We start from the raw sequence: 26,960 nt of genomic DNA on the forward strand, positions 1-26,960 counted from the left end.
AGGGGCATCACCACTGTAAATTCATCATTAATATTTCCAACTCTAGAAAATTTGTAAAAAGTTTATAAAACCTGCAAAACAATTAGTTACCTGCCTTCCCTGTGTTTAGTGATCACAAGCTGTTGGCTTTCCTACCTTGTGGATGACTTGTGATATGTTTTTGATGATTTTCTTTAAAATATCCTTTATGCTAATATTTTTCTGGAAATACTCAACTCCTATGAACATTCACAGTATACAAAGTGACACTTTAAAAATCAAGTAGATACTTCATTATTTTTGTTCACTCACACTCATGTGTACTGAATATTCAGAATATGCAGGAAGGAATTCCAGTGATAGGTCTGTGCTTTGTTCAGATTGAATAGTTTCTAGGTAATCCCCTCAGTCCCAAATCTCCTATTTCATACTGGCAAGAAAAAGCCAATGCATCCAAATCCCTCATTCTCTTCATTTTACTGTCTAAGAGGGACAAATTCCTTAATTCCCTAGAGCTGCTGTATAGCTATTCTTTTTAAAAACACATTAAGTAAAAAAAAAAAAAAGCCTCCCTCAAATTTGGGAATCACTTTCTAGGACAATGAGGACTACAAGTCCTTTGTACCGTAATCTCTATCATCAGGAAAAAGCAACAAAGTTAATACAACACACAGATATAATTTTTTCCTAGCAAAAATATGCTTTAAAATTATTACAGTTCTCCTTAGTAATTCCCATATCCTGTATTCACATTTTCTGTATATACTTTTTTTTTCTGTCTCAAGTACATTTAGGTGTCAATTAAATTTGAAATATCTACATTTGTCAGCATTTCATTTTTGGCCAGTGTGATGTGCTGCTGATTTGTCCATGCATCCTGACACATGAAAAAAGCTCCTGAGATGCAGATCTTCCTCATTAAAAAAGAAACCCACACTCTCATAATGGCACGCAGAGCCACGGAGCGCATCCCCAGCTTTATTGCACTGTGTTTCTGACATGATATTTAAAAAGGAACAGCCACGGCTGTCAGTACTGTCATATGCTGGTGCTAACTGAAGACATGTTAAACTAAACATTAGAAAGAGATCAGCAAGTCATCTGCATGGTAACTCAGCTAAGAGATTAGGTAGGCAGGAGCTGGTGCAGTCATGTGGAGATGATGAGGGTTGTAGCTGTGACGGACACATCCTTTTTTCCATCTAAGCCCGCAGCGGTGCCTGCCTGGCAGCCGGGCTGGCTGTGACCTGCCTCTTCACAGACAGCTCTTTGTGTAGGGAATTCTAGCAAGTGGTGGGTGGCAGACTGCAGGAGAGTTGCCGAATTGGGTTAATGAGGGAAGAGGCACTTTTTTTGGATTCCACCGCCTCAAGCTAATAAAAAATTTAAACTTGAACGATTTTAGATTCTTCATCCCTTATCTTGGACCAGAATCTCTCACAGAGAACACCAACGGTGAAACTTAAGTGCTTGCTTTTTTCTAATTATGAGATCCCACTTTCATTTAAGGAGTCTTGCAATGGCAATAAAACCAGGGTGTATTAACTTGCTATATATTTAATCTTCTTTGCACTGAGCTGCACTGAAGTGCAATTGATGATCTGGCCAACAAGATCCTGTATTATTTCTTCATAGTTTGTACATGCACACAGACAAAATACATTTGAATTTAGTGTGATTTGAAGGCAAACAAAAGGGGTCAGAGAGAGTGCTTTAAGGGCAGCTGTACCAATATACTTTTATGTGTAGTGACCAAATGTGTAGTTCTATCAGCAAGATGTATGAAAATTCAATATTACTCTTGATTTCTGGAAATAATTTTGGGTGATTTCCTAAGACAAAAAGACACGTATGTAAGTTCAGAAAACAAATGGTTTTCAAGTATCATTGATTTCTGTTTTATTTTAGGTGGAGCCTTTGGTTAATGTAAATTGAAACTTTTGTGTAATAGTAACTTTTGTAAAAATAAAAGGGGAAAAAAGGAAGGTAAAAAAACATTAGATCAGATTTTTCCTAATGCAGTAGTACTGCATTAGGAAAATGAGTGGCTCTACATTCACTTCCCCTGGATGCCTAGTACAGCAGGAGAGAGGAAAAGAACAGCTATGCAACAGCTTTAATTGGAGTACCACAGACTATGATTTAACACTATCAGCTGAATCCACTGCTGCCACTATTTTAGACTTTTTATTAATTAGCTCTGACCTGATTGTGAATAAACATTTATTCATAGTGGCAGCTCGGGCCCTCTTGAGCTGTCTGTGTGTCCAACTTTTCTTTCTCTGACCTAATCTTTCGAGCTGATTTTTATAACTTTATAATATAGTTATTTAGTGACTGAGACAAAAGAACTAGATTATGAAGGCTGATTATGAATTCAAGTGCCACCAGAGGTAGGTTGTTAGTAAATCTTTACTACAAAGATAGGAGATCAAACTTCTTCTGCCCACACTTTTGGTCCTGTTCTGATTTCAGCACGTCCTGGTCTGATCTGTACTGTGCACAGTGGTGTGACACATCTGCAGTGCTCCACACTGCCCGTGGCATGGGGACCTGCCCTTTGCTCCACGTGGTCAGACTGCTTCTGCTTACACTGAAATAACAGTTCTATTCTGGACCTTGGCAGTAGCAGAATGAGTCTGCCATCCCTTCTGGGTGTTGCTTTGTGTCAGTCACATGCACGATTTGATTCACTGCAATAACTGGGATGTTATCAGTGATCTGTGCATGACAAAATAAAGATGTTTGGGAAGAGACCTCATTTGGATGGTGAGAAACAGTGTTTGCTTTTATGATCCCAGTGATCTCTCTTCTGTTGTTCCAGTGATGAGGGGAAGCAAAGAACCCTTTAAGTGATGGTGCTCTCTAGCAATATCTCTCAGTGCTCTTCAGCCCATTGTTTGGTCCATAAGACACATAAAGGTGGTTTGTGATGCCTTTGAAAAGAGGTTTTCTTGTTTTTCTCATTTCCACTCACACGCACTTGGATACACCAGAATACAACTGAAATGGTGAGGATAAATGAGAACCAGGGACTGTTAAAAATTGAGTATGTATTCTGTTGTAAGTGCATATAGTTTTGGTGGCTTTACACAATGTTGTCCTTGAGTTTAAGTAGGTGGAAAAGCACTGGGCTGTGGTGTAGAGGCCTCTGATTAGTGCTGGTAAATCCTGATGTGCTTTTATTGCTTTCAGTTACTTGTGAAGCATTTGTATTAATATTTGATTTGTGGGAATATGTTTTCTATAAGTTCTTTTTCCACCCAGGGCTTCAGTGTTTCAGAGGGGAATGAACTGTGGCCTTTGCTTCATGCTTTGATAAAGATGGGGATATTTTAGCATTAAAAATGAGGCAATATTTGCTATTTATTTCTTCATGGTCTTCAGACTTTTCTTTCCAGTGTATTTCTGTTTAAATACCCTGCTCCTGGCTTCTTTAACAACATTAGTGTGATTGCACATCTTCCTACCCTTCCAGACAGCACCTTAGACATTTTTGGAAGAGTTGTGTTTTCTGCCAGAAAGCAGAGTTGAGTATTGACCCTCTGAGCCCCTTCAGCAGCAGTCAGTCAATCACATTCAGGAATTACTTAAGAGCCTGCAAATCACTTGGTTTCTCTCCTCGGAGCTTTGTCTGTGACAACTTGATAACTTCCTTTTCTCTTCCTGTTTCCCTCAGCCTTGTAAAGCCCATGCGACACTATACAGTCTTCCTCTCTGAGGACTCTTCTGATGATGAATTTCAGCAGGAAGAGGATCCTGTCTTGGGCTTCTCAGAAAACTTTTTCTTCTCTGCTCCTTTTGAATGGTCTATCCTTTATTCTTTCATTGTATTAATCCAGTCTCTGAGGAATGGGGATTGCATTGGTCAGGGTGCCTGCTCCTGCACTTGGAATTTTGGGGATGGTCCAGCAGCCTCTGTATGGTGCTTGATGAATGTTCAGCATTTCTCCTGCTTGTTTGTGTGGATTTTTAGCAGCATGCAAAATCATCCTCCTGCATGAAGCACTGTGCAGTGACACACGGCCTATGGTGTTACACTGACTCGAGCTCTGTGGGGTGTAACCTTTCCACCTGCCCTTTGTTCCAGTGTGCTGCTTGTGTTCCTGTCCAAACCTTCTGCCATTCTTCCTTGTGCACTGCTGGCTGTGCTTTTTGGGTCATCCTGTGAGCTGGGTTTTAGAGCAGTTACTGGCATTTCCTAGTTTTACTTGCTTGGTCCCAGCCTCTTGGTTCTGACAAGTGCCACCTCCTCAGTGAGATGGGGAGCTGTCACACAGATGTCCTCTGTGCAGTCTGACCTAAAATTATACACCAGGCAGGGAGCAGTTTGTTGGGTTTGCTCCCTGCAGTATTCATAGCCAGCTTCTTGGTTTGTAAATTGTTGTGAATTCCCACACCTCTCTCACTTGGCCATTTTGAAACACAGTGCTGAGCAGCTTGGCCGTGCTGCAGCCACTGCTCTGTGAGAGGTGTGGGATGGAGCTGCAGGGCTCTGGCTCCTGCCCAGGGTGCTGTGTGAGGGGCAGGAGTGTTGCCTCTCAGCTCCTGGAACCACTGGCTGCAGGTGTGAGACTGGGCTGGGGACAGAGGCTGCCAGCTGGAGAGCGGGGAGACAGACACAGAGGTTCAGTAGCAAAGGGCCAGAAAAATGTTCCCACCCTCTTGTGCTCAGGGTGGAGGAGGCCAGGCCACTAAAATGGTTTGTTTGCAGAATATTCCTCTGGGGTTTTTTGCAGTGTGAGCTAATGCTTAGCAGATGAGCACATAGGATGTGAGAGAGTAAAGATGAGGCCAAGATTTGCAAGGTGGCCTTCTTCCTAAGGATATGTACATGTACCATAGCTGTCTGTCTTGTACCTGCACTACTACATCCACATGTTGCTAGCTCAGTGCCTGCTTTATGTATGTTAAATGAAATCAGATGGGCTGTTTATAGCTTGCATGATCTAGATATATTATACTAAAATATGGAGGGAGGAGGAGGATTCTTCCATAATATCAGCTTTTGCAGGTCTCACAAATATTTTTGTTTGATTGAAACCTTGTTTAAATGCCAGAGTAAAACTGGCTGCCAGTCAAATGCCAATCACCACTGATATGTGTGGCACTTCTTGTTATTAATTGGATGCACATTATGCTGCTGTTCTCTGTGCACAGAACCACTATGCAAATCTGCTGGTGCTCATTTTTTTGCTGAGGTGTGTGCATCCTGCTAACTCGGTCTTGGCTGTAAATGTAAAATAGGTGTCTCTGTAATGGATTGTGTTGTTTCCTGATAAGATGACACCAGTGTAATCATGGAACTCTGCACAGTGTTACCAATTACAGCAGGAAAACACTGAATTATGTTCTGTGCTGAGTTAGCTTGAAGCAAGATAATGTAAGTGCCTGCAGAACACAGGGCACTTGGCACTGCACTGGCTCTGACTTGTGGTGTAAAGGGTCTGAGCACAGTGGCCGTGGCTGCCTGCCAGGGACATAGGGCCCAGTTATTCATGCTCCAGGAGAGGTCCTTCATCAGCCTGACTTTACCTGCATGATGGCAGCTTCCCTCTGAGCACTTCCCACTTTGTTCTATTTCCTAATAAAATATTGGACAATTGTTTGCACCATGATTGTTTTTTCTCCCCCAGGCCTCAGCCGTACCGGACCCTGAAAGAATCTGATAGTGCTGATGGGGAGGAGGTGGTCAGTCCAGAAACATCACGACAGGCTCTGCCTCCAAGCCCACTGCTCTCAAGCAAGCACACAGAAATCAACCTCCTTGAGGACATTTTCCCAAGCTTAGAAGTCAAAACACATCCCCAGCCTCTCAGCCAAGCAAAGAGCCTGGAGGACCTGCGGACACCCAAGGAGGAGGGAGATGAGCGCTGCACCTTTGAGTACCAGGTTTGGAGAGGGGCTTTCACAGAGCTAGGTCTGGCTGTCTTCCATCATTCTCTGAGAAACATTTTTGCATTATTGAGTAGATGCATCTATTATCCAGCCATTTGTTTATGCATTTCAAAGTTCATTTCTGAATTAAAAATTTATCAGAATGGAACCCCATTAAAAGACAATGACTTTTCCCACTAGATCTACAGCCTTCACTTCTAGAGGAGGAAATATTTGCCCTGTTTCTCAGAATCTGTTTTGTCCATTGGCTGTCACACAGACTTATGTTAGAAGCTGATGCTGAGCAGTGGGAATCAATACCTGGGAATTTTCAAATCCTCTCCAAACTGCATGGTTTTTATGCAACCTTCTTTTAATTTGGCCATTGTGGTCTAGGCATCACTTGAACTGTCGAGATTGTGGAGATTCCTTATGAGGAACTTCACTGAATAAATGCAACTTAGTGACAACTAAGTGACAAACTAAAGCAGGCTCTTGAGATTTTTATGTGACATGGAAGAAAGGTCATTTCTACCTTATAATAATATTTAATATAGTGTTTTATCTGGATATTTCATTTGACAGCTTTTCCCATGCAGCAATTAAAGCTTCTCTATTTCTTTACCTTAGATAAAGGTATGTGTCCCTTACTTGGCTAACAACAGATGCCACAGTATGTCACAGCTGAACAACTCATTGGAGACAGAGCTGGAATTAAAACCTCAGAGCCCTGCCTCTGTTTTCCTGTCTGTCCTTCTAGGCTGTTCCCTCTCCAGTGTTCAGTCTGTGCACAGATCTCCTTCCACTTGGAGCTCAGCAGCCTGGCTTCACTTTATGCTGTCTTGTGAGGAGATCAATAAAAGTTAAGGTCTTTTTTTATGTTTTCTTGCAGAGAATGGATCTTGGTGTGTCTGAGAGGAACAGGATTGTGCCAACCATGAAACTGTCTCACCCTTACAACAAGTTGTGGAGCATGGGTCATGATGACATGGCTGTTCCTACCAAGTACTCCCAAAGTTCATCAGAAAGACCCTCGACTGCACTTGGTAACATCCCACCAGTCACAGAGAGACCCCAGAGCAGAGACAGCATTCTGGCTCCTGCAGAAAAGGATGAATCAAATCCTGCCATTCAAGGCAACATCACCATTCCAAGGCCACAGGGAAGAAAAACTCCTGAACTGGGGATAGTGCCACCACCCCCAGCACCCAGAGCTTCCAAGCATCAGACTGCAGCCGGGCCGACAGAGCGTCTCACCACCCATGCTGCAGGACGTAGCCACTTGGTTTCAGGTCTTACCCTAGAGCCCTTTGGAGCTGGTAGTGTGTCCATAGACCCTGAAATCCAGCAGTCTGTAAACTGTTCCTCTCATCCCTCTCAGCTTTTGTCCAGTCCTACCAGCACTGTTGAGATGCTCCAGCCTGTCAAGGTGAAGACAGATAACGCAGGTACTGAAAGTGACTTCCTTCTTAGTCTTCTGGATCCACTGAAGACAGACAGCTGGCAAGGCACTGGCTCACAGCAAGGTCCCTGCAGCCTGCAAAGCTCAGCCACTCCACCTTCTGCAGGTGGCTTTGTCTCAGTGGCAGGTGACTTTGTGCCTTCTCCAGCTGCACCATTTGTCCAGCCACTTGGTTATCCTTCCCAAGCACCACCACCTTTTTTACAGCCCTCTCCTAATCCATTCACACAAACAATGCCAGGAGCCTTTTCAGTGTCTCTAGTTAGACCCCCGAGAGGCTCTTTCACCCCCTCTTTAGGTCACGCTTACAGCTCTAGCTTCATAACACCTCATTCTAGCTTCTACCCACCACAAAGACCTCAACCAAACATTTCAACGCTCTCCATGCCAAACTTGTTTAGCCAGGCTCCAGCTGTGCCCCCAGCCAGCTCCTTACTGCTGGGGAGCCACAGCCCTTCCCCAGCAAACACTCTACAGCCTGCACGTTTAAGTGGCCCTCCCAAAACCAGAACATTGCAGGCAGGCCAGTCCAGCTCAAAGGCAGATCCGAAACAAGCAGTAGCTCTCCTGTCTAACGAACACCCATTGATACCTTCCAGGCCAACTAAGGGATTAGAGTCAGTGTTACTGTCCTCAAAATCTGAGGAGACAAAAGATCCATTTGAAGATTTGTTAAAAAAGACGAAGCAAGACGTGTCATCCACACCAGGTAAGGTTGAGCAGCTCAGAAAGCGATGGGAAACATTTGAGTAACACTCAGTGTCCTTTTGGTAGCCCTTTGGAACTGACAGAGGGTTGTTTCAGTTTTTTTGAGCCAGCATAAAACCAAGTATTTCTTTTCTGGAAATGTGCCAGGATAGCTGCAGGACCATCTCCGTGCTGATTCACACACCAGTGCTTTTTGCCCCAAATTCAGTCCCCCCATTGTCCAGGTCACCTCACTCTCCACCACTGCAAACCCCCATGACTTGCACTGACCAAAGCACGAAGGTAATTGGGTTTGGTTTGGTTTTCCACACACAGCTTTTCAATACTACTGAAGCAGAAGTTCCCTCCCTCCTGTTTCCAGTTCTCAGCAGGGCAGGGAGCGTGGTCAGGCACACAGTCCAGGGTTCCTCTGCCTGGCTGAGAGGTGTTGGGTTTGCTTGCATTACACACAGAGCTGTAGTGTTTTGCTTTCTCATGTGAAGAGCAGAGTCAGGGGGCTCAGAGTTTGTCCTGTCTGGAAACCACATTCATTTAGTTACAGCTTTGGGTGAGCTTTAGATGCAGATGTTTGAATTCCCTCCCCCTGCATGTTGGCACTGAGAGGAAACAGGGGCCTCTGGTGCAGAATTGTGCTATTTCTTTGCTGCAACAAAACCACAGCACAGAGCAGTTGCTCAGGGTTTGGTCCTGCATTTCTGTTGAGAAACTGGAAACACCAGCAATTTACTTTCTTTTTGCGAGGGGATTTTGATAGTTTTGGGTTTGTTTTTTTTTTTGTTTAATACATCAGAAGATAGAGGCCATAAAGCATATCCTAGTTCTTGTATAATGTGTATGTTAATACTATCTATAAATATTAGAGATGGCAGTATATGAATGGGATGTAACAATAGCTGACTCGATTATTTAAACAAACAAAAAGAAATTTAAAATGGGGCATAAAAGCTGATGAGTTCAAGTTAAATGGCAGTGTGCTGACAAGATGAAAGCTGCAGCTCCTCTGCACAGCCCCAGCCTGAGCCCAGCTCGGGGGGTCAGTCCCTGCCAGGTGTCTGTCACCCCCAGCCCTCAGGAGTGCTGATTGCTGCCTTGAAGCTCTGGGATCTCATTTGGGTCTGGAGAACCAGAGTCTTTATCTCACTGCTGATGAGAAGCTCTGCCTGGTGGAACAAGGCATTAACTGGACTGTGACACGGACCATGAGATCATGAAGTACAAAAATGCAATGGAAAGGTTAAAGGGTACGTTCATTGGGATTTTCTCAGACACTTATCTGTGGCAATAGGATTCTCAAGAACTTTCATCTTATTCTTAGCATCCTGTATCAAACCTGCTGTCTTTGCAGTCGTCTTGGTTTAACTTAAGTGGTGCTTTTTTGTTTTGTATTAGGGCACAATCTGATGTAAATCATGTTACTCTAGAAGAGGTAATCACATCACCATTAAGCCTTTGATAAAGGAAATCACTTTGGACAGTTGGGGAAATTCTTGTAAAGCTTTATCCGATTTCCAATGTATCTATTTTATGCATATAATCTTGGGAGTTTTCTTATCCTCGTGTATGAAAATGGCTGTCTGTGCGTTTGAGTCTGTGCAGTACGAAAGAAAAATTTAATATCTGAAACACCAACAGTTTGGGAAAGACCATAGAATTACATGAATATTGCATTTCTATAAAGTACTGGTACTCTGACAAGACATTCAGTTGGATTTGTATTTTCTTTTTGTGTTGGAAGACAGATGTTTTAGTATTGCATAGTAAAATATTGAAAGTCTAAGTTAATAGCTCCATTATTTTTTTTTTATAAGTTCAGAATGATGAAAGTTATGTGTAAATTCTGTCTGAAATTTCAGATCTCCCTATAAGCTCAATGATAAAACTTTCTCAATTATGGTGGATACGTACAGGCATCAGAAAGTTCTGCATATGACATGCCATTTGCATTTCACATCCTCTTTGTCAAAGATGTTAATGTCACAGCCTGATGATGTACTGAGTAGGCCAATGCTTCATGGAACAGGAAAAAAGCTCAGGTAATTCTGTATCGCTGCAAATCATTTTCCATCTCTGATTGTTTTACTCTGCCCATATTATGGAATGTTTTGTGCATTTGACTTTTAGACAAACAAGCACTCTTGGTTTACTTTTTTTTAAGTCACTTTCGAGGCACTGAGAAGTAATTGAACTCCAAACACCTGTCATTAATCACCCTTCACTTTGTTTTGAAGGGGAGGGAGGAGGTTGGACACACCCCTGAGATCCAGGAGTAGAAGGCAACTCTCTTGGAGTTTGTGACCTTCCTCACTTCTTGACTGGAATTTTTGAGCAGGAGACTGGTTTACATGCTTCTCATACTAAAGGAATCAAACAACCCTTAGGGCAGTATTTTGGTTTTTTGTCTTATTTAAACTCAGGAATTCCTAACATGAGTCATTCCTAACAGTGCCAGATGTAAGCAAGGTGTGCTTGTCTGGGAGCCCAGGCTTGGACGTAAAACATTTCTTTTTCTGATGTAGAAGTATTTTTGATGTTTTTATTAATCTAGTGTAAGAAGTGTTCCTTTTATTGCTTGTCTGATACAACTCATCAATGACTTTATATAGAGCTTTGTACATCTTCCTGTACTGACTGTAGGTGATTGTGTTTGGTACTGCTCTGCTATTTACAGATGCTTTCTTCCATTAGAAATAACTTTTATTTTTTAAAAACCCAATTCTTTAATGTTTCTGATGCTGTACAGATGGTAAAAGCTTTTATATGTCTTGTTGAGTCATTAAGTTAGAAATTGGACACTGGAACTGGGAGCTGTCAAGACACAAGAATTTTGTTGCTGAAGCCAACCTTACGTACCTGTGTTAATTACGAGCAATTTGTGCTTTCTCTGCACACATTAGGGATGGGGTTTTTTTAACCTGTAATGAATGGTCTGGGTTACTGAGATAATCCCCACCTCCCTATTCCCTTTCTCATGTTTGTGAGAAAAAAAATCAAGCAGGAGATTGGGATCTGTCCAGCTTTATTCCTGGTTAGGAAGTGGTCAGAGTGGTAGTGACACCCCAGAGCCAGCCCTGTGTCACACACTGGTGGCAGGAGAGCACGTAAGGAGCTGATTGCTGATGCTGCCTCAGCTCTGGCCCTCTGCAGCGTGGGGTTTATCCTCTTTGACTTCTAATAATAAGGGTTTTGTTGTTGTTGTTGTTTTCCCCCACTCTTTTGCTCCTTCTACCCTTACCCCACAGGCTGTATGAGCAAAGTGAGGTTTCCAACATGAGATGAACTTGTTAGTGGTGCCTGTTGCAGGTTTGGCAGCTTGTGCTGCAGCTCTGGGTCCCACAGCCCCAAAGAGAATTTCTGCTGCTGCAGAACTCTGTCCTGGCTCACATCACAGGATCCAGGGACTGGTGGGTATTTCATGGCTCTGACTGATTTTTGCCTCTTTGCACATAAAATAAGGGGATTTGTGGTAAAATGGAGCAGCACATGCTTCAGTACAGGTGAACAGAAAGTACAGCAGCCCCACTCTGCTTCTACCACAAACCTTTGCTGTACATCTCTGCCTCCTCCAGCTCTATGCTTAGAGCTCTGGTGTGTGACAATCAGACAATTAATAAAATTTTAATTCTTAAGCCATTGAGGTTTGCAGCTGTGCAAACTGTGGCCCAAAAGGAGCCATTTGGTCAAGTTCCTCTTCACTCTTCAGGGAAAAAAAAAAAAAATCACAAGTCAAGGTAAGTAGGTCTATTTTTAACCAAATTTTATTGTAAATTTCTTCTGAAGAGCATTTCAATTTTTTACATATTATAAAATTTACAATTACAAAAGAAAACAGGATCATGATCATTAACTACAGCAAGTCCAGTTTTGTGAAAAAATATATTCAAAAATTAAATATCAAAAGAAAGCTAAGTACATTAGGGGAAAAAAAACCACTTTCATAAATTATTTTGCAGAAACATTCAAGACACTGACGAAGTATTTTACCATTTTTGCTGTACTGGCTTTGGGTGATTGAAACAAAAACACCTGCTCTGCTCATCTTGTAAATCAAGTGAGCAAGAGCCTGCCTGGCAGCAGCAGGGGCTGCAGACACTGCTTGCAATGTGCTGCTTTTTAGATGTTTTTACTGGTGTTGGTTTTGTAGCTCCTTCTTACCTTTCAGTAGCTTAGAAATAGTTCTTACAGTTCTGGGTCTCAAAATAACAGAGGCTGGAGTAACATTGCTTCACTGAGCTCCTGTCACTGCCTGCATTTTTCTACAATTTAAACACAAAATACAAAGTGAAGCTCAGGAGTGACAACCTGGAGGTCAATCAGGTTTGAGTTTGCAGAAGCCCAAATCATATTTCTAAGCTTGCTGTAGGTTGGTAGAAGTCCTTATGGGATGCAGGACACTCCTGCCTTTGCAGAGGTAAAGGTACACAGCCCAGGTGGGATCACCAAATGCTCTGTCAACTTTTCCTCAGCATTGGAGGGAAAGTGATCTTACACTTAAACTATTTTCTTGTCTCCCAGTGGTGGCATTTCTCTGTTTTTCCAAACTTTCATTCTTCATCTTGTATCAGAGTTGCATGCATGCAGCAGCCCTGGTCTTGAGTAGACAGACCTGATAATCAGTTATGCACCCTTCCCTTTGCTTAGAATTACAGAAACATTTACAGCTAGAGTGAAAACAAAAGCTATCTGAGAACAGACCAGAACAGCATTTTATTCTGGTGGTGATGAGCTGTGGTGGGCAGATTCACACCCTGCTTAATAATAGTATTTTTGAGATTAAAAAGCAATGCTTTTCTAAAACAATTGACAGCTGTCAAAAATTACCTTGAAATGCTAATGATTTTAGACATTATTTGGCCTGCTCTGCCACGTGCTGTTAAATAAGAAATTGCACACCCAACAGCTAAAACTAACAAAGGAGAAGCAAAGCCACAAAATAAATATTCTTTGTAGAAGGTTGAAAACAGGTGCTGCCTCTCACTACAACACAAACCCTGATTTCATGGTAAACTTCACTAGGTTAGGTAACTAAATTCTGTTCTTGTGCCCTGACAAGCCCAAACCTGGCTGCTGTGAGAGGTGCAGCTCCTGAACTCTCTCCTCTTCCCCTCCTCGGTGTTCCTCCAGCAAATCTCTTCCAAGAGCCGCTCCTGGTGGTGCTGCCAGAGCCCCCCCGTGCTGGGCAGTGGGACAGCAGCTGCTCCCCGGGTTCGGTTCTACCCAAACATCCTCCCGGCAGCAACGGGAACTGACACCTCGGTCTCAGGAAGGCACTTGAAATGTTCCTGTGGTTTAGGCTGAGGAAAAGCTTTAGAAGTGTCTGATACAGCAGCACGGGGCTTGGTTTTTCTGGTGTGCTACTGCTGACTCTGGCTGGGTTAGGGAAGGACAGCATCAGCTCTACATTTATCTCCCATCAGCTACTCACCTGTCTTGCCTCTGCAGAGGAATTGCAGGCACACATTTATTTTTTTTTTAAACAACTACGTTATTTCATAATACGGGGTTTAATTACCAGCACCCACACCTGCTCTGCTTCTTTGCAGGGAGCCACTGGTGCCCACCTGGCACTGAGGTCACCAGGAGACCCAGAGCTGATGGGTCTGTGCACTTCTCTGCTGCCACTGCCACTGCTTTTTCTTCTCCTGCCCAATCTTCTTTTTTCCTCCCAGACTTTACTGCTCTCGCTGCCAGACCCATTCCATACAAATCTTATGGGATGAGCTCCAGTAACCAAGCTGGATCAAGCAGCTGAATCTTGCTGCCTGGAGCCTGGGAAGTAGCTTAGAGCAGCCCAGCCCTGTGCTACAGCAACACAGCTGGGGACTTGGGGCAGAGCTGCTGCAGCAGTTGTGTGACTGTTGGGGATGCCACAGCACCTGGTGTGACCCCAGCTCTCAGATCAGCCTCTCCATCGGTGGCATCTTGATTACATTCCACATTTCCACTCGAGCCCCATCTTTCTCCTGGCGGCTGGGACTGTACCTTCCCTGAGTCGCTCTCCTCCTCTTCATGGCAATGGCTGTGGCTGCAACAACTGCCAGGAGCAGGACAGCCCCTGCAGCCCCTGCTGCTCCCACCACCGAGGAGTTGCTAAGATGCGCCCACACCGGCAGCTGTGGTAGAACAGGAGTTACTCAGAGTTTCCACCTGGACACAGCTGAGGTTCACATCCCCAGCCCCTGGCTCCAGGCTGGCAGCAGTGCTGGACAGGAGCCTCCCCCTCCCACTGCCCCCTCCTCAGCACACAGGACTCGGGTGGGTGACCCTTTTCCAGCTCACCAGCCCCCACCTCCCCCTGCCCAAGCTCTGAAGTTCCTCACTTGGCAGCAGGTCCTGCCCACAGCTCCAGCACCGGCCCACAAAGCCCCAGAGTTCTGGCTGCTGTGGTGCTGAGCAGTACCATGGGAATGTCTAACAGGGATCACCCCACACAACACGGGGTTGTGCCGTGATTCCAGAAGTTCCTGGCAGGTCCCTGTAGGGCTGGGGCTGGCACAGGGCAGGAGTTCATGGCTGCTGTTGCTGTTGAAAACTGCGTGGGAAAACCTCATACACCTGAGCTGAAAAAACTTTGAATCTGTTTCAGTTGCTGACAAACGCAGAGCAGTATATACAGATCAGTCATAAATATCCTCTATACATCTTTCCTTTAAAAGAACACATAGATCTGAATCTGCAAATTAGTGCTTGATTCACCCTGCCTTGGGAAGCAGAGGTCACTGTGCCATTGCTGCCTGAGAGGTGGGATGGAGCCAGAGCAACTTCAGAGCAGGAGCAGTTCAACAGCTCCTGCTGAGGGGAAGCTGTGGGGCACTTGTGGGGCAGGAAAGGAGGGAGGAAAGAGGCTGAGTCTGAGCCAGGGGTGTGCACTTGGCTCAGTTAACAGGAACAGCTCCTGCATGCACAGGCTGCCTCCTGCTTCTGAGTCCGTGTCTTCATTGTGCCTTAGGGACAGTGAGATGGGATGGAGCTGCTGCTGCTTCAAGTGCTGGAGAAAGATCAAGGTCAAAGCAGACCCTGCAGGTGCATCTCCTGGTCACAGCAGTGCCTATATTAACCGCTCCTCAGGTGGCACCTTTAGGACACTGTCCATCTCCAGCCGAGCTCCTGCCACTTCTTGCTGACTCGGGCTGTAGGTTCCCTCTGATTGCCGCCTCTTCCTTGCAGTGAGAATCATGAATATGAGCCCGATACTGAGGAGCAGTAAAGAGCCACAGGCTACAGGGACAGCTACTTCAATTAGTGGGGAGGGGGAGAGAGCACCTGGAGTCCCCTTCTGTAAAAGAAATTAATGGAGAAACAATGAAACTCCAGTGGTTACAATCACTTAAGTTGAAGAACCCGAACTGGTCAGATTAGAGGGAAAAGTTTTTTTACAAAGCAAAAGATCTGTACCTGAATGGAAAAGGGCAGGCAAGGAACAAGTACCCAGCTGAGGGCACCTGCACAGAGAATGCTCATGGTCATTCTTTTATCTCTGAACAAAACATGTTTAAACTTACTTCCTAAAATGGACTATTCTTAAACAAAGGCAGTAACAGGGTCTGAATCTTTCTAACTCAAATCTATTGGCACTCTGTAGGGACAGTCTTTAACTGGCAGCTTTGGTGAAGCTGATCCCAACAGAGCGAAGTTATAAACAGATTGAGGGCTGGAGCAGTTAATACCATTACAATAATTCATGCAGGGCACATGGACAGAATTACCACATGGAAAAAAAGAGAGGACTTCCTGAGCCAGGCAGCTGAGCAGCATGGAAACAGGAACCCTGAATGCAGACAATTTACAGGAGCAATCCTGGAGCTGTAAAATCACTACAAAGGCAGCTGGCCCTTGCTGCCCACTTGCTCATGAAGATCCTGCTCAGCTGTTTGTTACAGTTACAAGAGCAGCAGTGAAGTGTCTGAGCAACACTTGAAGCATCTTAGCTGAGGTGGAACCAGTGAAATTGTGTCACAAACTCCATACTCTCCTCTCCACTTAAGATTTTTCACAGCAGGACAGCCCCTGAAGGTTTAAATGGCAGTGCAGGTACAGGGGCTCTTTAGCAATATCAGACTAAAACGTGCAGGTGTCACTGGGAAAGATCTAGACCTTGTTTAAGAAATAAAATTAAAGTTAATGCAGAGCAATGTGAATTTTCAGTAACCCTGTGAAATTTCCTTGAGCAGGGGAATGATATTTTAAAAAGCTCAATGATGCCTCTGATGTCAAACTAGAGAATTTATTTAGCTGTTAAGCTATCCATCCAAATAAGATTCTCTGCAGAGCTGTGTTTCAGGGCTTCCTTGAAGATCTCAGGACAGAGAGGGGGGGGTGGTAATTTTCAGGCTTAACAGTTACTCAGTGTCAAAGGCAGAGTAAAGAGTAGGATACACCATGGAGAACTGACATACCTTGCAGGAACTTTATGAAATCCTAGGGCAAAAGATCTTAAACAGTGAATGGTGAGTACCAGATGCATTGACTTTGTAACTTTTAAATTGCAAAGGCACACACAGGAATATCCACACTATGTGAGGATGCCAGGGAACAGAGCTGAAGACACCTTGCAGCAGGAAGAGGAGGATGTTAAAAAGGTCAGTACATAGATGGGAGGAGATGAGATGGAGATGAGACAAGGCCCAAGTACTGAGGAGGGAAATAAGTGAGCTGAATGAGTATTTGATTTTGGTAGCATTAAGGATGGTAGAAAATACAATGAAGAATTTTTTAAATTGTAGAATGTCATTTAAGAAAGCCCTGAAATTACAATAAGCCTAAAAATAAGAAGTATTTCTTATCTACCACCTTACAGATAAAAACAAAAGCACTCAAGCTTGATTATTTACAGCTTTTGGATGCCAAGGAGTCCATGCTAATGTCACAAAGCAACACAATACGGGAGGAATATTCCCAGAGCACCTGGAAGTCCTTCTGCCATTTTCCTGTGACTGAAGTCCAAGCTGATCTCTCAGCTCCAGCCATGTACCAGGGCTTAGCTGCAGCTTGGCCCAGCATGCAGGTCAGTGCCCAGCCCAGCACCACAGGAGATTTTAGCACTCCAGTGCCTCCTGTCAGCTCTGGGGTTGCTTCAGCTGGTGAGAGGAAGCTCAGCAGAGCTCAGCTCTCCCCAGGATCCTGCACAAACAGCTCCCTGCCCCCCCCCCCCCAGTAATGGCCCTTTAGGAGGGAAAAGAAAAGTGATTCTGCCAGAAGTGATGGGGCTGATGAGAATGAACACAGGAATCTACAAGAAGGGTCCTGAAGAGAGGAGACAGAGATGCCTGAAGGATCCATGCATGCAGCCTGCCCTGTGGCAGAGGCCTTCCAGAGCCCTCAGTAACAGCAACAGCAGCCCCTGGGCACACAGCCCCTCCCTGCAGGATGGGTTAGTACATTCCCAGGTTACCAGAGAAGCCACCTGTCCATGCAACAGCTTCATAGGAAAAAAAGCAAATTATGATTTAACAGCTTCCACACCAGAGAGTTCAGTCTCAACCAGCAATGCTTTACTCATGCAGGAGCCTCATGCAGGAAAAGCCTGGTTGAGCCTGGCCCACCAGCCCAGCCCCTCAGAACCAGACTTGGCAGATAAAGGATGCTACTTCTTCACTTGTACTTGACTCCCATTTAGCTTAACTTCACCTCATATCCCTTCTCCAAACACATCCATTTCTACTCAGTGACCTATGGATAGGGAAGGTGCTTAGGAACTCTCCCATCCAAGGTAAAATGCCAGCTGGAATTCTATTCTCCAAGAAACTGTGAGGGACATAGAGTAGCTCTACCTACAGGCCCAATTACTGTCCAAAGTTACAAAACCCCAGGGAAGTTGCAGAGACAGCCCTGAAAAACACATGGCAGCCCATGCAGATCCTGAAAAGTATTTGCTGCAGTTGCTCATATGCTGGGGACCAACATGCAACAGCAAAGACAAAAATAATTTCCCACTTCATGTCTTTGGTTCTAGCTGATTTCCAGCTGTGCTTTACCAGCATGCTTTAGCCAGGACACAGGGGCCCCTGTGACACACCAGCAGTGTCACCAGTACCCCGTGGGCAGTGTCACCAACACCCTGAGCAGCACCCAGAGCAGGGGCAGTGCTTACGTTGACGTCGCAGCGCTCCCCGGTGTAGCTGGCGCTGCACACACACTCGTAGGAGCTGTGGGAGCCCCGACAGGTCCCTCCGTTCTGACAGGGGTTTGGGTCACACCTGTTCACACTGATTTGACAACTGGAAAAGAAAGGAGTATTGGAATTAGATGAATTTTCTCATATATGTTTTTGTGCCACAGAACACAAGATTATACACTCTACAAAAGCCTCATTTATTTGAAAAGTTTCTGTTGTATCTTTTTTAGGTGCCTCCTCCAGCAACATGAAAGTGTTACCCATTCATTCCATTCTCCTGACACTTCTGTAGGACTGAAGCCAGGTCTCTGCCCCAGTTAATGAATTCTCATGAGGTTCAAGAACTCCTTGGAATAAGCTCACACTGGTATTATCAGCAGAATCATACCAAGCCTGCCTCTTCTAAAAATAACTGATAGTTTTGGAGCAGTTGTTTGAATGGCAAAAGGCCATATAAGAGGATAAAGCATTTCAACTTGCTCAGCTTTCCCACTGAAATAAGAATGGGGGCACCAGATCCCCTCAGCACTTACTTCCTCCCGGTGAAACCTGGCTTGCAGGTGCAGTTGGCTCCCCAGCTCTCACTGGTGCATTTGCCTCCATTCAGGCAGGTGAAGTTCTTTCCACACTGCTGGGGTGGGAATGGCCACCTGGGAAAAGAGACAGCCTTGAACAAGGGCAGTTTTGGGGAAAGGTAAAGATGTACTGGGGCTCGGTGGAGAGCGGGCTGGTGAGGGTCATTGGTATGTCTGGGAAGGAGCTTGGCACATGTGGAGAAGGGAACAGTCTCAGAAATCACCCATAATATCAGTGTTACTTTGAGCATGCTCAGAGAATATGCTGCACCAGTACTAGGACTTTAACCCAGTTACTTACTCACAGCGAGGTCCTGAGTACTGAGGGGGGCACTTGCAGGAGTAGCCATAAACCCCATCCACACAGGTGGCCCCGTTCAGGCACTGGTGCCGCACGCAGTCGTCCACGTTGATGTCACACCTCTTCCCAATGAACCCCCGGAAGCATTCACACTGGAAATCTGCTACTGCATCCACACAGTCCCCGTGCACACAGGGACCTGACTGGCAGTCATCAATGTCAGACTGGCAGAGCTGCCCCTCCCAGCCCTCCCCACAGGCACAGCTGAAGGAGTTGAACAAGTCCTGGCAGGTGCCGGCGTTGAGGCAGGGGCTGGAGGCACAGACATCGGCCCCGGTGCATCCCAGCTGGATGGAGCTCCTGCTGGCCTGCTGGAACTGCTCTGGCTGGGGGTAGGGGAGGTGGGCAGTGAAGGGCAGGTAGATCCCTCCTATCTTCACGTGCCCCAGGCAGCCGGTGAAGTTTTCAGCTACAACAATCAGGGCATTGTTCTTTAGGAAGTCCAAGTTCCCAGCACTTCCCTGCAGAGTTGTGTTCTCAGACCCATCCAAACGAAGCAGCCACCTGGAAGAAGGGGCAGTTGGCTCCTCCATGGACACAGAGATGCTGTGCCAGGCACCATCTGTCACTGACTTCTGGCTCAGGAAGCTGACCCCCTCGATGCTGTTCCCACTCCTGATGTCAACAAGCAGGGAGGAGTTCTTGATGGCCACCTGGAGGGAATCCACTTCTTCCATAGCCCAAAGCAAAACAGCATCTTCGTCCCTGGTCCTGAAATCCATGTGGAGGCTGCTCAGAGTTCTGGTCACTGATGCATTGGTGGTAAATTCCACAGCAGCATAGCTATTAAATGTTGCATTAGCCAGGCCTATAAATAAAGGGGTAAAGCATGAGGGATTTGAAAGACAGTTGGTGGTGTGTTTGAGACAGACCAATGGCAAACTCCTGGCAGGTTCCCTCCCTGAAGAATCACAGAAGCTTAGTGTGAGTAGGATTACAGGCCTAGCTGCTGGCATCCTGAAAGCTCTTCCTGATTACAACTGCACCTCTAATAACAATATCCAGCTCTTGTGCAGCAACTTTTCTTCATCAGTCTCACAGCACTGCACAAAAACACAGCTGTTCCCTTTCACTGCTAGAAAAGCTCAGGTTTTACCAACAGGTAAGCAGGGAACAGCACTTACACACATATCCTGCTGGAACATCTATGCAGGTGGTAGCTTCAGGACATGGGTCACTTTCACACCAGACTCTCTCTTCACAAAATTTCCCAGTGAAATTTGCTGGACAGCTGCAATGGAAATCATTCCAAGTGACAGTGCATCTGCCACCATTCTGACATGGTTCAGACTGGAAAACAAAAAAGCAGAATTTAGGAGCAGCATAATTTATCTTTGGATCTCAGAGAATTCACTAGTAGGACATGTGACAACAAAGCTTTGTACAAGCAGTGCTTGACTCCAGAAAGAAGAGGAATTAAAACAGTGACTGAACAGCAGTGAAGGAAGCACAAAGGTGTCTGCACTGCCCAGGTTCTACAAACTACAAATGCTACAGGTGAGGCCAGAGAAAACTTAGTGCCTAAGTTGTAGGGAGTATATGGAGTGACACAGAGCATGGGGGACCATGAGTCCTTCAGTACCGAAAAAAGCTCTGTCACCTTGCTAATACCAGCAACAATCAGACTTTTCTGTAAGCACAGAATGATAATGAACACACAGAGACAAGAGACAACACACCTGGCAGGTGTTATCAGAGATGCAACCATTCACAAGATTATCAGTTTGAGTCCTGTTGAGCTCCTGGGGCAGGCTGTAGTTCTCAGCCTGAAAAAACTGTATTTGGTGGCTGTTCAGTTGGATGTCTTGCAAGCAGCCTTTAAAATACCCTCCCCACACGTCAGCACTGCCTGGGTCAGGATGTCCCCCAATGAGCACTTCATAGCCAGCTACCAGAGGTCTTGCTATGAGCTGTCCCAGCTCCAGGTACGTGTCTGACAGGTGAGCACCAACAATTCCTTCTTGGAAAGAGAGAGCTACCAAATGTCTTCTCCCATCAACAACACTTTCTGGCAACGTGACCACATCTGCTGACACAGTCTGGATGGTCACCTTGCCTCTCCTCAGGAACACACTCAGGAAGGGCTCAGTCCCATTGCTGATCTGCAGCAGCAAACCGTTAGGTTTCCGACTGCGAACAAAAAACGAGATGTTGAAATTTGCACCAAGGTTCTCAGGAAGGGTGAAAGAGGCAAAGCTGGTAGAATTCTCTAGGCCAAATGTTGCTGCTGGGTGCTCTGGAAGAGAAAAGAAAACACACATCAGCTCATCAAGGGGATGCTGCTGGCACAGGGATGTTCTAAGCTGCTTATGAACAGGGCAAAACCTTTCTTTCCAACATTTTCAATGTGCATCTGGGCAATTGTGCTCTCACCCCACACAGGTCTGTGAAATAAAGATCTAGGTGAACATGTCCTTGCTTCTCTGGAGGGCATGAATTCAAGCACCCAAGCAGCAGAAGAAGTACAGGTCTAGTAGGTTTACTCAAGGACTCAAACCTACAAAGTTGTTTTTAAAATTCCTAAATTTAGTAACAGCAAAATAACTGCATTTGTCATGTTTAGGGCTCAGGAATGAAACAAAAAACTGGAACAATATTAACATACACTGTGCCGGAAAAAAAAAGCCAATAGATACAATTTTAACTTAAAATTGTCGAAGAGCTTCATTTAACACTTTGTGGTTTTATCTATAAAGCTGTAAGTTCCTCTTCATCCTCACTCAGAAGCTCAAAGTCAACATCTCACAGTAAAACAACTTCTCTGCCCCCTGCATTCATACAGATCTGATACAAAGATGAAGTCAGAGCCTCCAACTCAAGAGGAATAATATCTGCACCACAAAACTGACCATGTGTCCTGCAGGAGCAAGCCACAGAGAAGGGGTCAGTGAGGATTTCATTCACAGAGGGTTTTCTCACTGGTCCAGTAGAAAACACTGCTCCCAGAGCTCACACCAATGCTTATCTGGTACCTTGGAAGCACCAACTGAGAGAGGTGTCAGATGTAAGTCAGGAGGCACTTACCATATGAGCAAGCTGGGCCTCCATAAGGCCTCCAACAGTCACACCTGAAGGTTGCCCAGAGGTCCACGCAGAGCCCATGAGAGCAGGGCTGGGCCAGGCACCACTCCGTGCGGTCACAGCCCCGGGTCACGGGGGAGGACTCACCCACAGGCAGATCCACTGGGAGCACAACTTCACCATCCACCTGAAAGTCTTCCAGGCAGCCAACAAAGCCTTGCTGGCTCTGGGTGCTGTTGGCCATTGACTCTTCAACACCTCCAATATAGAGGTTCAGGAAGGCAGGAGGGATCCCAGCAGTGCCCGGTGGGACAGGGACAGAGCTCTGCAGGCAGACACCTGCATCACAGGAGTCATGCCAGAGCTTGAGCTGCACGGTGCTGTGCACAACAACTTCAGCTTTGTGCCACTGTCCATCATCAACTCTCAGTCCTTCCAGGAGCAGCAGGTACTCAGCATCCTCCATCTTCAGTCCTGCATGCAGGATGCCATCAAAGAGCTCCAGGAACAAGTACTCAGCTTCGTGGCCTCGGTAAAAAAGGACAGTGCTGGGCAAGGTGGTTCTGAACCGGAGGGACACGCTGGCAAGCTGATCTCCTGCTACATCCCTCCTGCTCTGATTGCTCACGGGCAGCTCAATGAGGAGATACCCTCTGGAAGCAAAGGAAAACGTTGTTGGTGTTGAGCATGTGGCATCATAGAAACCAGGCTGGCACTGGCACAGGTGGCCGTGGCTCTCAGCTTGGTAGGTTGGGATGCACAAGGCCTCATTTTGGCAGTCATGTGTCTGGCACCCAGTGAGGCTGACAGAGCAGTTCTTCCCTCCCCACACAGTGCCATCCTGGCCAGGGGCACAGTGGCAGGTATAGTCAGCAATGCCATCCTCACAGACAGCTCCATTCTGGCAGGGCCCCTCCTCACACTCATTGATGTTAACAGCACATTCCACACCTGCGGGAGAGATTCAGAGAGGGGATCTCACTGCAGGGCCTGGGACTGCCCTCCCCAGAGCCCCTGCCCCACACTGCCCTCCCTCAGCCCCTCTCTCCAGGAGCCCACCAGAGGAGCTGCCAGCACTCACTGCAGTGCCCAACCACTAACAGAAGGGTGAGAAATCCATATTTCTGTGCTGGCCTCCCAGGTGCTGCAAAGAAGGTGCCATTTTCAGAGCTTCAGCCTACATCACCCAACAGGCCACTGTCCCCTCTCAGACCACCTCAAACACCACAGGGAATCAACGTGCAAGGAGAGCAAGCACATGATATTAAAGGAACAAAACAGCACAGACAAAGATTTTGATTCTTTCATACATAACTTTTGTACTCTGGAACTCAAATCTATAGAGGTGTCTGGAGCAGATTCTGGGCACCACTGCTGCAGACAGCATTAAAATGGGAACTTCTTGGAAAGCCTCAGCCAAGACACTTCAAATTCCCAGATAACCCTTCCAGATGTAACACTCATAAAATTCACTTCATTACCAAACAAAAAACAAAACACACTCCATGGACATTTTGCCATACTTGCACTGAGCTGGTTTCAGTCCTGTCCTGTCCAGAAGTGAAGGGGGTAAGAAGCACAGCAGTACAGCTTGTCTGCTCCAGACACATGTATCCATCAGGGCTCCAGGAAATTATAAGACATTACACTCAAATTTGGTTAATGAAAATCTGCTGTCATCTTCTTGAGCATCTCCAGACTGACAGAAGAGCCCTTCTGAACCAGTTCACTTATCTGGCCCACAACATTGGTTTTCACTAATCCTCAGAGACAGTCACACAGATAAACCAAGCAAGGATTATCCCAATCTAATAGCATTACAGCTGAATCTAGCCAGCAAGAACAACCAGGGCAGCAGAGAGAAAAAGAAGGAATTCACACACAAAGGAAGGGGAATCAAAACACAAAAGACATTTGTAAAGAGAAGCCACTAGATAGAAATGTGCATGTCAAAATGATTAGAGAGTTGCCTGAGGGAAAGAGATGAGGGAGATGGGGCATTGGGAGCAGCAGACCTGGACTAGACTCATGATGTAAAAACCAAAACAAAAATTCAAAAACACGTAAGTCTTCTTGAACATAAGTGTAGATGGTTTGTCCCCCCTTAGGCCCCACCAGTGCCTCTGGACAGTCTCACATAAACATCTGGCACTCTGCTAACCCAGTTGCTTTCCTCTCTCCATTCCTGTGGAGATGAGCAATCTGTGCAGTTGCTGTTACCAGTGCTAGCTCTGCAGATAGGCCAAGACTCAACACCAGCTTCCAGCTCTAAAATGTCTGTGGCAGTGCAGGGACACAACACTGTGGAGCTCTGAGCAGCAGTGGAAGAGAACTGTAAAGCTCTGGTGATTCTGCACTTTCCAGCTATGCTGGCTCCATGTTCTGTAAGCAACGTTCTCTCAGGACATAGCTCTCTGCTGACATAAAAAAATAAAAGAGAACTGCTCTGTGTAGTGCCTGTGGAAAAGCTCTGAATTTGGCCATCATCATCTGCCTTGAAGAGCTCAGCTGATGGACAGATCCAGAGTTGTAATACTGCCTCAGTGTACACACCCTTTCTTCTCCAGCTATTAATGCTGGGCTTGCTCAGCACACAGAACCTGGGGTGTGATCTTACCTGTAAAGGAAGCAGCAAGGATAGAATTAAAACTCAGCACAAAGTTATGCCCACACAGCCTTCCCACCTGGCCAGGAAACATGTTGGAATAAACAGAGTATATTGGACATCTCTGGGCCTGGAGAATCCCAGTCTGGGACAAGATGTGAAGACTTCAGTTGGAATAAAGAAAAATCAGTAGAAGAGTGAAAATGTGTACAGTGAGTTTTCTGAGTTACTGGTGCTTTGGAGGGACTTGAATCAAGACTAAGATTCAAGTTTGGAGCCAGATGTAAGGGGCAAAGGCAGCTGAATGGCATATGATAGGTTGATATAGTCCCAAATCCTGGATATCACAGAAAGTTGCTATGGGCATAGATGCTGCTCATTTCAGATCAGAGCTGTCAATATGAACCAGGGCAGGGAGAAGATAGCACTGGTTTGAGTAACAAAAGGAGAGATGCCATGAATTTTTGCTGAGAAGGCTGGGAGGCAGGGTCAGAACCCCATTTTCCCCTATCACATTCCTAGCCTGAGTGCATCTCCTCAGGCCAGGGTGCTCCCTCCATGGCAGAGCAGCAGGAGCACCTGCCCAGGCTGTCCCCAGCCTCTCAGATGACACCTGGGAGGTGACAGCTTCACACCAGGTGGCAAATTAGTCCCTCAGGTGAGTGCACAACCCCAGGCTGGTGGCTAATTAAACAGCAAGCTTTCCCATAGGATGCAGCTGGTTTGATTTCTTAAATTCTTTCTTTAAAATGGGTGAAAAGAATAAACTGACAGTTCAGGTCTTTACACAGCTTACAAACAGGCAAAGAAAATGTTCAGCAGCAGGAAGAGAGAGGGCAGCTCTTCCTGGAGGAACCAAAACCACAAGCATCATCTCACAGCAGCCATCCCCTTCATCAGCCAGCTGGGTTGCCCTCTTCAGTGTCACCAATGAATTCTGTCAACCTTGTTTGAAGGGAGGTTTGTCAAATGGTTTCTCTCTGGATTGGCAAATGAGGCAGAAGATTTCACTTGCACATTGCTTCCTAGATGTGAATTTCAGCACAGCAGAGGGGTCTGTAATGTTTGGGTTTGGCTGCAGCTGACAGACTGTAACTGAAGAAGGGGATGCCAGCAAAATAAAGGCACTTCTTGCTGCTTCAGGAAAAATAAGATTTTTGCCATAGGCCATTACAGTGTCCAGAGGTACAGATCATTTCCTGGATATCCCTTATATACTGGAAATTGGATATTAAGAAAAAGTTCAAAAGCAATTTGTTTCTCTAAGAGAAGCTTAGGCATCCCTTTTCAGATATATATATATCTGAAATATATATCAGACATATATATATATGCATACATATGTAAAAGGGGGGATGAATTTCTTAGCAGAAATGTTGACAGTTATTTGAATTACTGACAGTAAGAGCAATGTTGCCACCCTAGTTCACTGCAACATTAGGAGTCTTTAAAACATTTAATGAGTTTCTTATCTAGTTAAAGACTGAAAAACAAAAATCAGTAGAATTTATGTGAAAATCAGACAAGTGCTATTTAAAAGGCTGCTATATGGAGACAAGTATTTTCAAACATTCCCCCTAACTCAGCAGTGTTGAAGCTAACAGACCCAAGCAAACACCCCACAGTTGTTGGGTCAAAACCAGACAAAAGTCGTTAAGCCTGCAGTGTTTCAAACACCAATTCCTAGATCGTGAAGTGTTCCCATGTGGCAAGAATAATTTTGCTGCACAGATACAGTGTTACTAAAACCCATACAGCTCACCATTCCCCAAAAGAAGGTAATGATTTACTGACTGCTACTAATAAGCAAAGATTCACTGTATACAGTGTAAGAATCATATACAGATACAGAATATGCTGAAAGAATAATAAGTAAAAAGAGATATTCTAATTTAGCTGTCATGAAAAAAAACAAAACAAAACCAAACAATAAACTTGAAGGATGAGGTCTATTCATGGGCCCAGTCTTGAAAGATGCAAGTTCAGTGGGGTTTCCCAGCCAGCACTGCTTGCCCTCTCCCATAAGAGAGCTGAATTCCCAGCAACCTTTCCCTGGTGCATCCTAATTAGGGTTTGTATTATTATCAAAAGAAAAAAGGAGGGGAGGGGAGGAAGGGGGAGAGGGAGAATTAGCCGCAACAAACGGACCGACACAATTATATTTGCACAATCACTGCCATTTCCATGGCAACCCACTGCTCTGACCTCTCTCCCACCGTGCACTACTCCTCAAGGAGACGGTGGGGGAGGAGATGGACCAG

The 26,960-nt window shown here is 45.5% G+C and overlaps 2 protein-coding genes across 16 annotated transcripts in view; one reads left to right on the forward strand and one right to left on the reverse strand.

Moving 5' to 3' along the window:
* The window catches only part of DENND1A (DENN domain containing 1A), a 163,798-nt gene extending 153,995 nt beyond the window's left edge, over positions 1 to 9,803 (forward strand). For 4 of the 7 annotated variants that reach the window (XM_071766185.1, XM_071766186.1, XM_071766187.1 and 1 more), the window contains 3 exons: positions 3,659 to 3,787; positions 5,616 to 5,871; positions 6,749 to 9,803. In XM_071766185.1, coding sequence (XP_071622286.1) covers positions 3,659 to 3,787; positions 5,616 to 5,871; positions 6,749 to 8,071 — 1,708 coding nt within the window. In that variant the 3' untranslated portion in view covers positions 8,072 to 9,803. The remainder of the gene's footprint in view (positions 1 to 3,658; positions 3,788 to 5,615; positions 5,872 to 6,748) is intronic. The other 3 variants (XM_071766189.1, XM_071766190.1, XM_071766192.1) reach the window with 1 other exon arrangement.
* Positions 9,804 to 11,759: 1,956 nt separating this feature from the next.
* The window catches only part of CRB2 (crumbs cell polarity complex component 2), a 57,819-nt gene continuing 42,618 nt past the window's right edge, over positions 11,760 to 26,960 (reverse strand). For 6 of the 9 annotated variants that reach the window (XM_071766169.1, XM_071766173.1, XM_071766170.1 and 3 more), the window contains 7 exons: positions 22,098 to 23,045; positions 20,753 to 21,309; positions 20,198 to 20,363; positions 19,014 to 19,881; positions 18,671 to 18,787; positions 18,114 to 18,240; positions 11,760 to 15,299 (listed from right to left, as the gene is read on the reverse strand). In XM_071766169.1, coding sequence (XP_071622270.1) covers positions 15,072 to 15,299; positions 18,114 to 18,240; positions 18,671 to 18,787; positions 19,014 to 19,881; positions 20,198 to 20,363; positions 20,753 to 21,309; positions 22,098 to 23,045 — 3,011 coding nt within the window. In that variant the 3' untranslated portion in view covers positions 11,760 to 15,071. Of the gene's footprint in view, positions 15,300 to 16,419; positions 16,572 to 18,113; positions 18,241 to 18,670; positions 18,788 to 19,013; positions 19,882 to 20,197; positions 20,364 to 20,752; positions 21,310 to 22,097; positions 23,046 to 26,960 lie in introns of all 9 variants that reach the window. The other 3 variants (XM_071766174.1, XM_071766168.1, XR_011730255.1) reach the window with 2 other exon arrangements.

The sequence above is a fragment of the Heliangelus exortis genome, chromosome 22 (genome assembly GCF_036169615.1).
Source record: "Heliangelus exortis chromosome 22, bHelExo1.hap1, whole genome shotgun sequence".
NCBI classification, from domain to species: domain Eukaryota; kingdom Metazoa; phylum Chordata; class Aves; order Apodiformes; family Trochilidae; genus Heliangelus; species Heliangelus exortis.